General features: G+C 39.1%; 1 protein-coding gene across 2 annotated transcripts in view; it reads right to left on the reverse strand.

Annotated features, from left to right (window-relative positions):
• Window positions 1–14,417, reverse strand: part of negr1 (neuronal growth regulator 1) — a 119,796-nt gene that overhangs the window by 76,674 nt on the left and 28,705 nt on the right. For both annotated transcript variants that reach the window (XM_079628469.1, XM_079628468.1), the window contains exon 3: window positions 4,543–4,668. In XM_079628469.1, the coding sequence (XP_079484595.1) occupies window positions 4,543–4,668 (126 nt within the window). The remainder of the gene's footprint in view (window positions 1–4,542; window positions 4,669–14,417) is intronic.

A 14,417-nucleotide genomic window follows, 5' to 3' on the forward strand; every position in this document is an offset into this window, starting at 1 on the left:
ATAAAGGTCTTATGGGTATGGAACGACATGAGGGTGAGTAATGTATGACAAAAAAATTTTTTGGGGGTGAGCTAACCCTTTAATATTAAAAAAGTTGGTAATATGAAAATAATTTAAGTTTTAGTCCTGTAAATACATCAATATTGTACATTTCAGTGTCTGTGGAAATGCAAGTAAATGTACAGTTAGCGTAAACTACATTCAAATACTCAATAGATCTCAATAACAGCAGAGACAACAATCATCACATTATTAAAACAACTGTTCTCAGGTAAGAGGCCAACTTACAAAATTACCAAACATTGACTACAAGCTACAATATTTCTTCCTCCAGCTAAAAACCAGAGGGATCATTATCAGTGATTAACTCACTCCATAATTCCCTTAGTTCAGTGATTTATTTTCTTTTTCCTAACAGAGACTTCACAATGAACTATCATTTATCTTACTGATTACACCAAAAGAGGAAATTACCAAGGTTTAGTGACATTTAATAAAGAATGGATCCTTTGTGAAATCAACCTTTGAAGCATCAACCAACTTGTTTGCTATACTACATAAAAACACACACGCTGGAGCATTTTAAAGGCTCAAGGGACACTGATTATGTGCCAGAAACATATTCAAATGTAAACTTGCCCCTTATCATCCGCAATCTCGGCTGGCTGCCGAATTGTGCATGTTGAGAGTTATTTGAAAAGCTCAAGAGAGACTCGTCGCACAGCCTCTGGGAAATGTCACTCCAGCCAAATTAGCCAAATCATAGCAAGGTTAATCTAGGATTCCACATTGCTCTGTGTTAAGTGCAGTCACAGTAAGCACTTTCCCACATTGTGTGGAGAGCACAAAGTACATTTCCTTAAGGTCTGCCTGCTGCTGATATGATGAGCGCTGGTGAAGAATACATTATGGGCTAAGGTGGCAGTTCTATGTACATCCCTTCCCTTAACCTGTGAGAGAACACTGCGGCAGCCCAAATGTTGCATTATGAGAGTCTTCCCCCAGGCATTCATTGAGTTGTCAGCAATGAACCATCAACCATCATTCAACCGCCACACATACTCGCTCTCTGGCTCTCACACACAAAACGCACATGCACCTGAACCGCCTCCACTTTTCCATTCCCGGTATCTCACCTTAACCCTGATAGCCTGCTCATTGTCCCAAAGTGCCCCAAAACAATTGCTGAATATCGGTCCGAGCACTTTTTAAGAGCTGGTCTTTGTATTGAAACCATTTGGCGATGTTTAGACAGACTGTCAGTGCCGAGTACAGAGCTATTGTTCGGGAAACAATAAACCAGAGTAAAGACAATTTTGGGAGGCAGAGGCACGAACAAAGGATTGACAAAAGGACAATTGAACGCTTCACTGTAGCCTTATCATATGAGAAAAAAATAAAATCTGAAGTGTTATAGTCAGCTATTTGAAAGGTCAGAGTTCCTTATATCCCGAGGCCTTAAATCACAATGGAAAAAGCTTATGAAAGCATGTTTGGGATCAAGCGTGCTGGGCCAGGCTGTACGAAGAGCATGAGGCCGCCCTGCAGCCTCAATACGCCCCTATATAGGGCTCACTTTAGGATCTATCATCATCTAGCATACAGCATTTGAAATCATGTCTATAAGGCCATTTTCAATGCCCTGAGTACTGAAAGTATTAAAATACAGAGTGTGATTTAAAGCTTAGACAAGGAAGTGCTCATTTAAAGTTCTTCAGTAATCATTCAAAATCTGCAGCGGTGGAGAGAGTGTGCTGCATACTTGAAAGTCAGTCCAACATGATTGCAAGTGTTTGCGTGAACTGTGGTTCTAGTTTTCGTAACTGAAGTGCAAGTTATTTACAGCATCTAAAACATACATATGAATAGCTTTAGCAATTGACAAATCTTTAAAAAACGTTGAATTGATGGAATTAATAGGTCGATTTTATTGTATTTAATCAATGACATTAAATAAATGTGTTCAACAGCATCACATTTAACGAATGCATTATGTCATCTTTCTTTATAAGTGTCATTCTGTTCTGTGTGTTTTATTCAAATGTTCCAATACTCAAAATATCTATACCATAGTAAAACGTAACTATACAAATATATTTATGATATAAAACGATTCACATTCTAAAATTCTAACGTTTTAAAATGTGTGCATATGTAAATACATTCATATTTTAGATCATGTGATTGTGAATACATCCATATTGTAAGTTTTAGTCTAAAGTCTACAAACGTTGTGAATACTTGAGCATAATGCACTCAGTCAACTACCATTTAGAACAAATTCTTCTTGTGGACCAAACCTTTGAATCTAATGGAAAGCTGTTCATCGTTATAAGTGAAAGGGTCTTTAAGAGTAATTACCTCTTAGGTTTATATCAATGAAAAGACTATATGCCAAGCAATAATTAGAGGCACAGAAGTCAAAAGTCTGATGACACACACACAAAAACGAATGAGGCCAATTGCATTTAGAGTATTTCGGCAATTAAATGTAGTGGCTCAGGGTTGAAGGTTCAGCCTCCAGCAGGGTCATTCAAGAACTACTGGAAATCACAGCCCATGAGCTACTGTGTACAGCTCTGCACTATTACTACAGTGCAACCATATATGCATCAAATACTGTTATACTTGATGGTAAATAATGATATGAGTCTGAACATAACGTTGGCTTGTCCAAAGGAAAAATGTCTACTGTAAGGCATTTTTCCTGGTATTTTTGTAACCATAAGTTTCATGCATATTTGTTTAAATATTGTAAATTAATATTTTTAGTACATCACAACCTTCAGTGGCAGAAGCAGTATCTTTAAAAAAGTTTATATTCTCACTGGCTCTTGCTCATTGTCATCCTCTCTGCCCACCCAGATGTTAATTAGCCAGAAGAAGAATAGTTTAGACAAATGGCTTTCAGTCACATCTGAGCCAGACTGAATCTGTTGATCAAAAGTAAAAGTTCACCATATGCAGGACAGTTAGCAGGATAGTTCACCCAAAAATTCTGTCATCATTTACTCACCCTCAAGTTGCTTCAAGCCTGTATGAATTTCTTTCTTCGGCTGAACACAAAAGATGATATTTTGAAGAATGTCGGTAACCAAACAGGCCCAGGGCCCTATTGACTTCTAAAGTATGGAATAAATACTATGGAAGTCAATGGCGACTATCAACTGTTTGGTTACTGACATTCTTCAAATATCTTCTTTTGTGTTCAATAGAAGAAAGAAATTCGTACAGGGTTGGAACAACTTGAGGGTGAGTAAATTATGACAGAATTTCTATGTTTCTATAATTTGAAGTATCCTAGATTTGGTAAGAAGTGGTTTTATGACTCTTTTGATCAGAATCTCAAAAAGCGGTTAAATCGTAAGATACACTGGAGAATGAAATGAATGGCAGTCCAAAAATAAGTGTAGCCGACTTCAAAAAATAAATTCACAACCACTCAAAAATACTGCTGTTGTACTGAATTTTTTATTTCCTTTGAAAATGTGCCAAAATTTCTGCTTTACCAGTTGAATACAAACTATGAAAGGTAAAGATGAGGTTGATGCTTCCTCAACATGTTGTTTACGCTGCAGCAGAGTGATAACTTAATATAAACCAAGACGTCTTTGTGAGAGCAACAGAAAAATGAAGCGATAATTGATTAAAAGCCTTTCCTAAACTCAATTATGGAGGATTTAGAACAGAAACATGTTAGTTTAATCTTCTGAGCCTCTAACTCCACCACACTGACCAATGGGACAGACATTTCAACTCTGTTTTAAAGATGATGTGAAATTCTGTCTAACATATTAGGGTGTTTCACACTTGAATAGTTAACCCTAGGTCATTGTAAACCGTGGGTAAACGTAATCCTGGGTTATCTTGCTTAACGTTTCACACTGCTCATAATTTACCCGGGGTTAACAATTAATCCTTCCTGGGTATTCATAAATTGACGTTTCACACTGGACATTCCTAAACCCCAGGTTAACGTCCTTATTTACACATTTGCAGTGCCAGTGTCATAGATTTGATGAATGCTACACACGATATGTTTACATACAGGCTCTAGCATTGTGCATCCTCACATTATATAGCCTATTGCTGACTGTACTACCAAGTTTATCCTGAATGGACTTTTCAAACTATAAAGGCAAGAATGAAATGGTGTCTTCCTCACTCCAGTTGTTACATTTTCTGTCACCATTTGACATTTTTCTCCTCAAATGCTGAAACGACTGTTTATTCAACGAGCTGTGTTTCCGTGACTGTTCAAAGCACATGAATATGAGACACGCAATTCGTTGTCTGTTGCTAAGCATCTGGTGTACCATTCTAACACAACATCATTTTACACTATAGTTTAACACCGCAATGCAGGGTTAACACCACAAAAGCGGTGCTATCCCTGCTAATCTCGCTTCTAAATTACTAAGTCTGAAATGTTCCTTTACCAGAGGGTTAAAAAGTGGGGTTTACAACAATGAGAACCTGGGGTTAAGCGCAGTGTGAAAAGCCTTATTGTGACATATTTTACAGTAACTGCTTTGAACTCACCTGATGGGGTGATGTGTCTCCAAGAGATTTTGGGCTCTGGTTTCCCACTGGCTGTGCAGATGAGTGAAACATTGCTGCCTTCGTTTACTGTAATGTCCGATGAAATGTCATAGATTTTGGGAGGAACTGTGAAACAAAACAAACAGTTAGATAAACAAAGCTGCAAATGAGCTCAATGCCAAATGCCTGGATCTAGAATGTCAAGCATAAACAACAACAAGAGTCTATACAGCTGCAAGCAGCAATTATAGAGGTCCAAACACAATACCACTTTATCCCAACAAGGTCATAGGTCTATCATTCATATTTCAAAAGAATAACTGTTCTGCTCTAATCTTTTTGTCGGACATTGTCAACATTGTAATTATTGTATTATCATATCATATACCGTAGTTTAGAATAGATAAGCCTATTTAGTTTTGGAAGGGTCCCACCGCAGAAGATGACTTCCCATGTTCTACGTATGTGTGTCAAATTCTGTGAAAATATGTAATTTTAATTAAGGAGATACAACCATTCACATTAGACTACACCTGATATATCTATGATCACTCATTAAATTTGAATATCAACTTGTTTTTGATCATTTTTGACATTGGGAGACCAGAAAATCGTCTTCCATGGTTTCATTTGGACAGGGTGAAAATCCTAGGATTACTTCACAATTATAAAGCCTATATGATTTAAATGAATAATAAGGGTATTCATAGTTCATGAGCCAAGAGATTGATAATATAAAACGTTAAACAAAACTAAAAACCATTGCGACATCAGGCTAATTTATTCCCTATTGCTTGCTACTATCTACACTGTAAACAAATATTGTTGGTTTAACTTAAAGTAAGTAACCTGGCAAGTAAGTAACTTGATTGCTGTAAAATGTTGAGTTCAATGAAATTACAATTTTTAGTTAATACAATGAAGGAGATTGTTTTTTGGGGTTTTTTTTTACAGTAACAATGCTGACAAAAAAAATAGAATTCTTAGAATTGTATGACTGGACCCCCAAAAACATAAGAAAGAATAAATGAATTGGTATTGTCAAGCATTTACGAATACAGGGTGTCTACAGATATAAACAAGTTAAATGTAAGACTTTTTAATACCTTTTTAATACCACCTGAAATTTAAGACCAAATATGTGATGGAAATACACATTATATTACATACATATATCTATTTAATGTGTTCAATAAAACATTTGATTTTAATTCTTCATGGAATCGTCTTCATGGAATCGAACATTTTGGTGCTAAAATTAAAGTGATGGTTTTCTGGCAGATGAATAACTAAAAAAATAAGTCTAGATGTAAATCTTTCTTTACCCCTATACCTATCACACACGGCCTTCACTCTTTCTAAAAAACACGTCAGTTGTCCAGGGGTTTATGAATTAATGCCTAACCTCCTGGTTTTGCTTTCCTATAAAATATTATTGCAATAAATTGTCAGGAGTCTGCTAAATCAGCTATTCCCTTTGTTCATTTTTTGAGGTCCGGCTATGATTCAGGTTGTTTGAAGTGCTTAGCATTTAAATAGACCAGTTCTGATCATTTCCCTCTCTTCTTCCAATATAATATATACTAAACACCACGCATTTACTGGAGATGCATGTATAATAGCCAAACTTTCTCAAGAGATATTTATTTGTTCTTCTTGCAAAAGGAAACCAAATATTCAGGAATTTGTACCTTGCAAACAAACAGCAACATCATTCATTCACTCCTACACAATTTGATCTCCAGTTTAGGTCTTTCTTATCATGGTTTTTGCAATCTGTTGCCACTAAATGGATGAGTTGAAATTCTAATGAACCCTTTCATTGTTTGAAAGCACTGATCTGACTGTCAAGCTCTCCACAGCAGGTTTACTTGAACTTCCTCCCACTGTTGACAAATGTCCACAATCACTGATAGCACAAAGGGAAAATGTTGCATTCGTCTACTGATCATATCTGCCTTCAACAGGATCAAGACCCTATTAGTCAATGCCTGAGGAGTCAGGTACCGGCCCTTTAAATGAGATGTGGGGCCTTTGCAGATCTTTAAGCTGAACATGTTCAAAGAAACATCTTGCCATATATCCTAGAACTTTCTCTGTGAATGTGCACCAGATTTGAAGACTTTTATTATTGGGGTTTTCCCTCCCAGACACTTCTTTACTATTACAATACAATAATAGCAAAATTGTGTCGAAACAATTGAGCTTTTTGAGCTTATAAGTTGGCAGTGAAAAAGTCTAGAGGATTTGGTGTATTGAAGGAATATCTCTCATTACAGCCCGAGACAGTTTTGACTTTCATTACTGGTCTTGTGTGTACCACCTGTGAATACAGAGTATATTATCAGATGAAATGAAAACCTCTCTGTATTTTCAAGTAGCTTAAAAAAGCAGAGAGGACCGGTATGCCTCGGCACTCCACTGAAATGGCAACATAAACAGATGTAAAGGTCAACAACCTATCCCGGCAAGCTCTTTTAACTACCACTAAATTCATAATGAAATCACGTGTTGTTTAATCTCAAGGTCTGACCACAATTTGACTTCTATGAATCCATTCCGATTGTCAACCTCAATGCTTTTGGCCATAGTTATTTTTAACCTGTTTATTTCCACTATGTCTGTTCAATTGGTAAGGTAATGACGACAAGAGAAAAACAAGACAATGCTAAAGCCCTACCCCAAGGCCCCATTCAAGACAACCTGATGCTTTGTTTTCCATTTAATTCATTAACTGTTGCACGATTGTCATGTTTGCCCATTCAACTCTAATTCTCCCTCCTCCTCTCCTCGGCGGGAGGCGCTGAGATGGAGCTGCCACAGCTGATGGGGGAGGCATTTTCTGTCTCTCAGCCCCAGAGCGAATAAATAAGCCTCTAATGACGCCACCTTGAATTACTGAAACGCTTACAGCTATTAAAATGCAGAGTTTCCTCTGAATAAAGTGGAGTACATGGCTTGCCTTTCTATAAATTCTGACAGGTTCTCCAGGGCTGACTGTTGCCACCCAATTCCAAGACCCCATTGCTTCACACACTGCCAGCCCACATTCCAATTACAGAGCTGAGGGAAAAGTGGGCTCCTGTCATGATGCAGACTAGCATAGGCAATGAGCCAAGGAGAGACAGGCAAAGAAATCAGATGCAGTCTTATCTAGTTGTTGTCTTTTGGCTGGAAAAAAGAATGAAAAAAATAAGTTAAGACTGATGTATAATAAAAATTGACTAGTATGTTACAGTATTGTGGATACATTTATGGCATATATATTATATAATAGCCTGGCTCCACCCTCCTACGTACTTCCGCTCAATTTTCATTTTCCTTCAGTATTACGTCTTGCGGTATATTCTTGGGTTTTCTCCAAATCATTTTTTACCGGTCCAGCCAGCGAACAGAGGGAGTGGTTGAGAACGATGACGTTGAGGTTGTGCGCTAGTTTGAGTTGACATACCTCACGAGACTCACGGCCAAACGTTAGCGATTGGTTATGGCAGATCCAGAGTGGCTCTGGGCAGATCCAATAGTTTTAAACTTCAACAGAGTATCCGCCTTCAAGGAAGTTATAGCTTGTCAATGGAGAGTGGCCAGACTCTCTGTACAAATTAAATCTACGAGAGTCTGGTAGGACCAGGCTATATATATAAGGCCTCTGAGTGGTAAGTTACCAGTGGAATTATAGGCAAAATATAAAAGATGTGCTCTATTGGACAGCTGAGCCCCTCATTAACCCTTAATATATGTTGCATCCCATGCCAAAAATACACAGAGAGCATTCTAAATTAATTTTTCTCATCCTCCTTTCTAGAAGAACTGCAACAGTAACTTACATTTAAATAACAGGGTAAAACATTAATACAGTATATTACTGCAGTTGAAGTCAGCAGAGTTTATGAGTTTTCACACAAGAGCTTTTAGTTCATTTGGTCATTGGAAATAATTATTTTTCATGAACTTATAGTGAACTCTCAGAAAAAAGCTATAAAAGCTTTTACTGGGGTGTCAAAGTAATAATATGTACAATTTAGGTACTGATGTACGTTTAAGGTACTAATATGCACCCTTGAGGGTACAAAGGTAAACCTTTTAAATGTTTTGGCATGTGCACAACTCTTTCAGAGTCTGCCTGAAAAAAGTATGTCTCGTGTGTACAGTTGGTTTAAATGCAATTGGGTCTTCAGTCTGCAAATCTTGCCATGAATCACTTGGAAAAATGTTTTGGATTTCAGTTAAAAAATATTAGGAGAACATTACATTCACTGCATCAAGCTCACACTGACTTATCTAGAAAGAGACGTTGAGATCAGGAAGGCAGAGGGTCAGTAACAACTTTGAACATAATAATCGAGCAACCAATGCGATTCACAATGCGGCTCTGATCCAAAAGCTAGTGAGCTGCCAACTTAGGCAGCACTTGAAGAAATCCTAGGAGCAAACCCAATGCTACGGCTGTTCCAAAAGGTAGGAAGCATGATTGTGCTGCCTTCTAGAATAATAATGTAAACCAAAAGAACAAGAAAAGGACAGAAAAACAGAAGAAACAACCTAATTATAATCCACCGTCACAGGTATTCTTCACAAGAAAGTCAACTTCCTAATTGCTCTGAGACAGCAGAATATATTCTAAATAATTTATGCACTACTGTATGTATTTTTATGCTAAGAGTATCATTTTGTTAGCCTAGCAGCATGCTAACACCAAATTAGTCTCTTTTTTGTAGTCTTGCTATGCAAAGTTGCTGCAAATGTAAAGCATTCCAAATCAGTTAGGATGCAGCCTTAATAGGCAGCGTAACATGTTTTAAAACAAAGTGCATGTTGGGAATACTCCTTATGATTCATCCATGCACACCATTACAGGGAATACTGAATATTTTGATCCAGAGACTATATTGTAGTACAAATATGCACATGCATTTTAAATATACTCATGTGGCTGGAAGTGGAAATACGCTACACTTGCAAAACTGCCAGATTTCACATTCATTCATAGCGGTTCCCAATTCCCCATACAACCTGAAGGCTGCTAAAACCAACCAACTTAGATCCCTAATTAGGTGTCATAGACAGAAACAAAACACAAACCCTGTGACAGGCTGCTCAACCCACTGGGATTTCTTCAGTTGGTAATGCCACGGAACGCGAGACAGTGAGGTTGTGCACGACCCAGTACATGAGCTCTCTTGGTACAACGTGTCCATTTGAAGAGTTAATTGAAATGTAGTACTTTGATTAAATAAAATGAGTTAAAAAAAAGGCATTTCTAATATTCTGATGATATTTCTAAATATTCTTATTTCTCTCATTTAAGATATTAATACAATATAAAGGGTTTCCAAGTAACGTTCTGACATAGACACACTGCTTTGTTCCCCAGCACACTGTATCATTTCTATCTATAGGCAGGAGTGCTTACAGTATGAACAGAGATATCAGGGAGAGGAATATTAGGTATTCATGAAAGGATCAACTTTCACATTAAAGACTTTGCAGAGTTGCTGTGAGGTGCAGACTCACTGGTACAGAATCTAAAATGAGGCTTAATATTTCATGACATTTTAGATGAAGTTCAAAACATCTTAACCTAGCTTAACGATGTTCCACCAAAATTGAGGACTAATGATAGTGATACCAGTGTTGTTTTTTGCTTGATCAATTCAGAATAAGACTATATGCCAATAAATACACACAATAATGTTTTAAATGTATATATGAAGAGTTTCGTTGCAAAACGAGATATATCCATTTTGAGAAATGTTGGTTATTTGACATTATTATTTAAGACATCAACAGTCAAGTTCATTCACAATTTTTTGTACATTAAACTATTACTTGAGCTCAGTGAACGCCAGGGACACAATATTCTTCAAATCCAGGATTTTTTTTATTTAATTTTATGTCCATAAATAGTTCATAAATAAGTCAAAATACATGCCAAAATGCAACATATTTATCTTAACATTGTCAAACATCTTAAATTGGTTAAAAAAACAATAGATAATAAATATATGGAATAGTATATACAAAGATTGATTAATAATAATAAGATTCTGAGTTAGTTTTGGCCAGAACATACGCAACATAACAGCATTTTTTTTTTTTTTTTTTGCAAAACGCTATATATCCACCTTAGGCTATATTCTATTACTGTAATAGCCTACCATTAAGAAAAGCTAGTGAATCAATGTTTTGTGTGTGTGTGTGTGTGTGTGTGTGTGTGTGTGTGTGTGTGTGTGTGTGTGTGTGTGTGTGTGTGTGTGTGTGTGTGTGTGTGTGTGTGTGTGTGTGTGTGTGTGTGTGTGTGTGTGTGTGCGCGTGCGCAATGACCACAATTAATCTTTGGATGTTTTCCCTCCCCTGAATGCCTTGCCCGTTTGGTCTTCTCCCTTTGGTGATTTTCTTTAGATGCCTTCCTCTTTCTCCCAACAGCAGCTGGATTGACCGGCTCCAATCCGTCATCGAAATCAATAACGTTAGCTTGACTCTGAAGCTTTGATTCTCTGACTGACAGACAGCTGTTGATCAGTGACGTAGCCTACGTGACTGACAGATCGCCTACAGTATAAACAATTAAATGATAAAGTTTTTTAGTTAGCCTATTGAATCCTCTTTTTAAAAATATGTTTTTTGTTTTGATATTATCGTTAAATCACTGAGCAAACTCGGAGCACTTCACCGGCGGTGACTCTCTCCTCGCGTGACATCCCGAGCTCGCGCAGCATCCTGAACGTTCCGTTATATCGCACTTTGTAAAGAAACTGGGCTGGCGGATATCGCGTTTTGTGAAAAAATACATTTTGTTGTAGGCTTAAAATGTACATTTTTAAATCGTATTAATGGCAGCAATTCACACATAGATTAAGGTACATCTGAACAGTGATTTCCAATAATAAAATCCAAATGTCAAAAAATGGCGTTTATCGCGTTTTGCAACTGAACTCTTCATATGATAATAGTTTTTGCAGTAGTGTCTACATTGGACTTTTGTGGAGAATTGTGATATTTCACTGGGTCTCTAAAAATGCCTTGCTGGAGCATCTCTATATATGCGCAGTGCTATTAAATGAAAGAAAAAAAAAACTGAAGGAAATATCTATTTGCTAAACTAATTAAGCCAACTAATATTCATCCATCTTCTTCCGCTTATCCGGGGCCGGGTCGCGGGGGCAGCAGTCTAAGCAGAGATGCCCAGACTTCCCTCTCCCTAGACACTTCCTCCAGCTCTTCCGGGGGGACACCGAGGCGTTCCCAGGCCAGCCGGAAGACATAGTCCCTCCAGCGTGTCCTAGGTCTTCCCCGGGGTCTCCTCCCGGTGGGACGTGCCCGGAACACCTTCCCAGGAAGGCGTTCAGGAGGCATCCGGAACAGATGCCCGAGCCACCTCAGCTGACCCCTCTCGATGTGGAGGAGCAGCGGCTCTACTCTGAGCTCCTCCCGAGTGACCGAGCTTCTCACCCTATCTCTAAGGGATCGCTCAGCCACCCTGCGGAGAAAGCTCATTTCGGCCGTCTGTATCCGGGATCTTGTCCTTTCGGTCATGACCCAAAGCTCATGACCATAGGTGAGAGTAGGAACGTAGATTGACCGGTAAATCGAGAGCTTCGCCTTGCGGCTTAGCTCTTTCTTCACCACGACAGAACGGTACATCGACCGCATCACTGCACCGATCCGTCTGTCAATCTCCCTTTCCATCCTTCCCTCACTCATGAACAAGACCCCAAGATACTTGAACTCCTCCACTTGAGGCAGGAACTCTTCACCAACCTGAAGAGAGCAAACCACCCTTTTCCGACTGAGTACCATGGCCTCGGATTTGGAGGTGCTGATTCTCATCCCAGCCGCTTCACACTCAGCTGCAAACCGTCCCAGTGCATGCTGAAGGTCCTGGTCTGAAGGGGCCAACACGACAACATCATCCGCAAAGAGCAGGGATGAAATGTAATAATAAACCCGACACCCTCCGGCCCGTGGCTGCGCCTAGAAATTCTGTCCATAAAAATTATGAACAGAACCGGCGACAAAGGGCAGCCCTGCCCTGGAGATGTCGTCGGACGGTGGAAGGAATACTTTGAGGATCTCCTCAATCCCGCCGTCACGTCTTCCATTGAGGAAGCAGAGGCTGAGGGCTCGGAGGTGGACTCGTCCATCACCCAAGCTGAAGTCACAGAGGTAGTCAAAAAACTCCTCGGTGGCAAGGCACCGGGGGTGGACGAGATCCGCCCTGAGTACCTCAAGTCTCTGGATGTTGTGGGGCTGTCTTGGCTGACACTTCTCTGCAGCATCGCGTGGCGGTCGGGGACAGTACCTCTGGGATGGCAGACTGGGGTGGTGGTCCCTCTTTTTAAGAAAAGGGGGACCGGAGGGTGTGTTCCAACTACAGGGGGATCACACTTCTCAGCCTCCCCGGGAAAGTCTATGCCAGGGTACTGGAGAGGAGAATACGGCCGATAGTAGAACCTCGGATTCAGGAAGAACAGTGCGGTTTTCGTCCCGGCCGTGGAACACTGGACCAGCTCTATACCCTCTATAGGGTGCTGGAGGGTTCATGGGAGTTTGCCCAACCAATCCACATGTGCTTTGTGGATTTGGAGAAGGCATTCGACTGTGTCCCTCGAGGCATCCTGTGGAGGGTGCTCCGGGAGTATGGGGTCCGGGGTCCTTTGCTAAGGGCTGTCCGGTCCCTATACGACCGGAGCAGGAGCTTGGTTCGTATTGCCAGCAGTAAGTCAGACTTGTTCCCAGTGCATGTTGGGCCAACTAATATGATTCACATTATTTTGGTATGGCCAATATTTTAAAACATTTTTAATGCAATGAATGTAAATACAGGTATAGTATCGGTAATCGGTAATGGCGAGTACCAAAAATGAAAGAATCGGTAGGATTGTTTATAGAAAATTCATCATGCATACATACATACATGCATACATACATGCATACCTAAATATTAGGGCTGTGTATCAGCAACAATGTCATGATACGATATGTATCCCCATACACAGGATAGATAACATATAAGATATATATCATGATACGGGTCTGCACTATATTTTACCTCGGCAGAATTTAGAATCACAGATGTTTATTATACACTGCATACTATAGGGCCACTGCAGTTACCCTCTGCATTATGAAGGGCCTCTGCAGCACTGAATAACAATATAGGTAATGTTAACATTGGGCACTTCCCACCAGGTACAATATTCTGATTGTTTTCTTGTAAGCACATAAATAATAATGTACTCATTCTAATACATTTATATTGAAATGTACTCATTATAATAGGCCAACATAAATACAATTATCTTTACATTGCTGCTAGGTTATCATTGCACAAATAACACACTATTAAGAATGAGTATTAGAGTAGAGACTGGCATGGGGTACTTTCCATAAGATCATCTCTCAATGCAAATCAGACCAGCTATAGGCTAACTGAAATAAAACCATGCCAATCTCGAGGTATGGCGAAGGGTATGTGATGATGTGGGGCTATTTTAATTCCAAAGGCCAAGGGAACTTTATCAGGATGCATATCCTGGATCCATGAAATAACTGGCCTTTACAAATAAAAATCCTCTATGGGAATTGGGGTGTACTGACTTATGCCCCCTGTATTTTAAAGAAGAACATTTAATTAAGATACATTATTCATTCACAAATAAAATTGGTGTCCTTAAAGGTTGGATTTTTCCTAATTTTTTTAATTAATTTCCAAAAGATTATTTTTTTTATTCCTCTTTTTAGTCAACTTTAGCATGGTTATATTCACTTATGCTTAACACTGTATATGCATAGAAAATGTTATAAGTGTGTGTGTGTGTGTGTGTGTGTGTGTGTGTGTGTGTGTGTGTGTGTGTGTGTGTGTGCGCGCGTGT

Source organism: Phoxinus phoxinus (assembly GCF_949152265.1).
Source record: "Phoxinus phoxinus genome assembly, chromosome: 11".
Classification (NCBI taxonomy): Eukaryota; Metazoa; Chordata; class Actinopteri; order Cypriniformes; family Leuciscidae; genus Phoxinus; species Phoxinus phoxinus.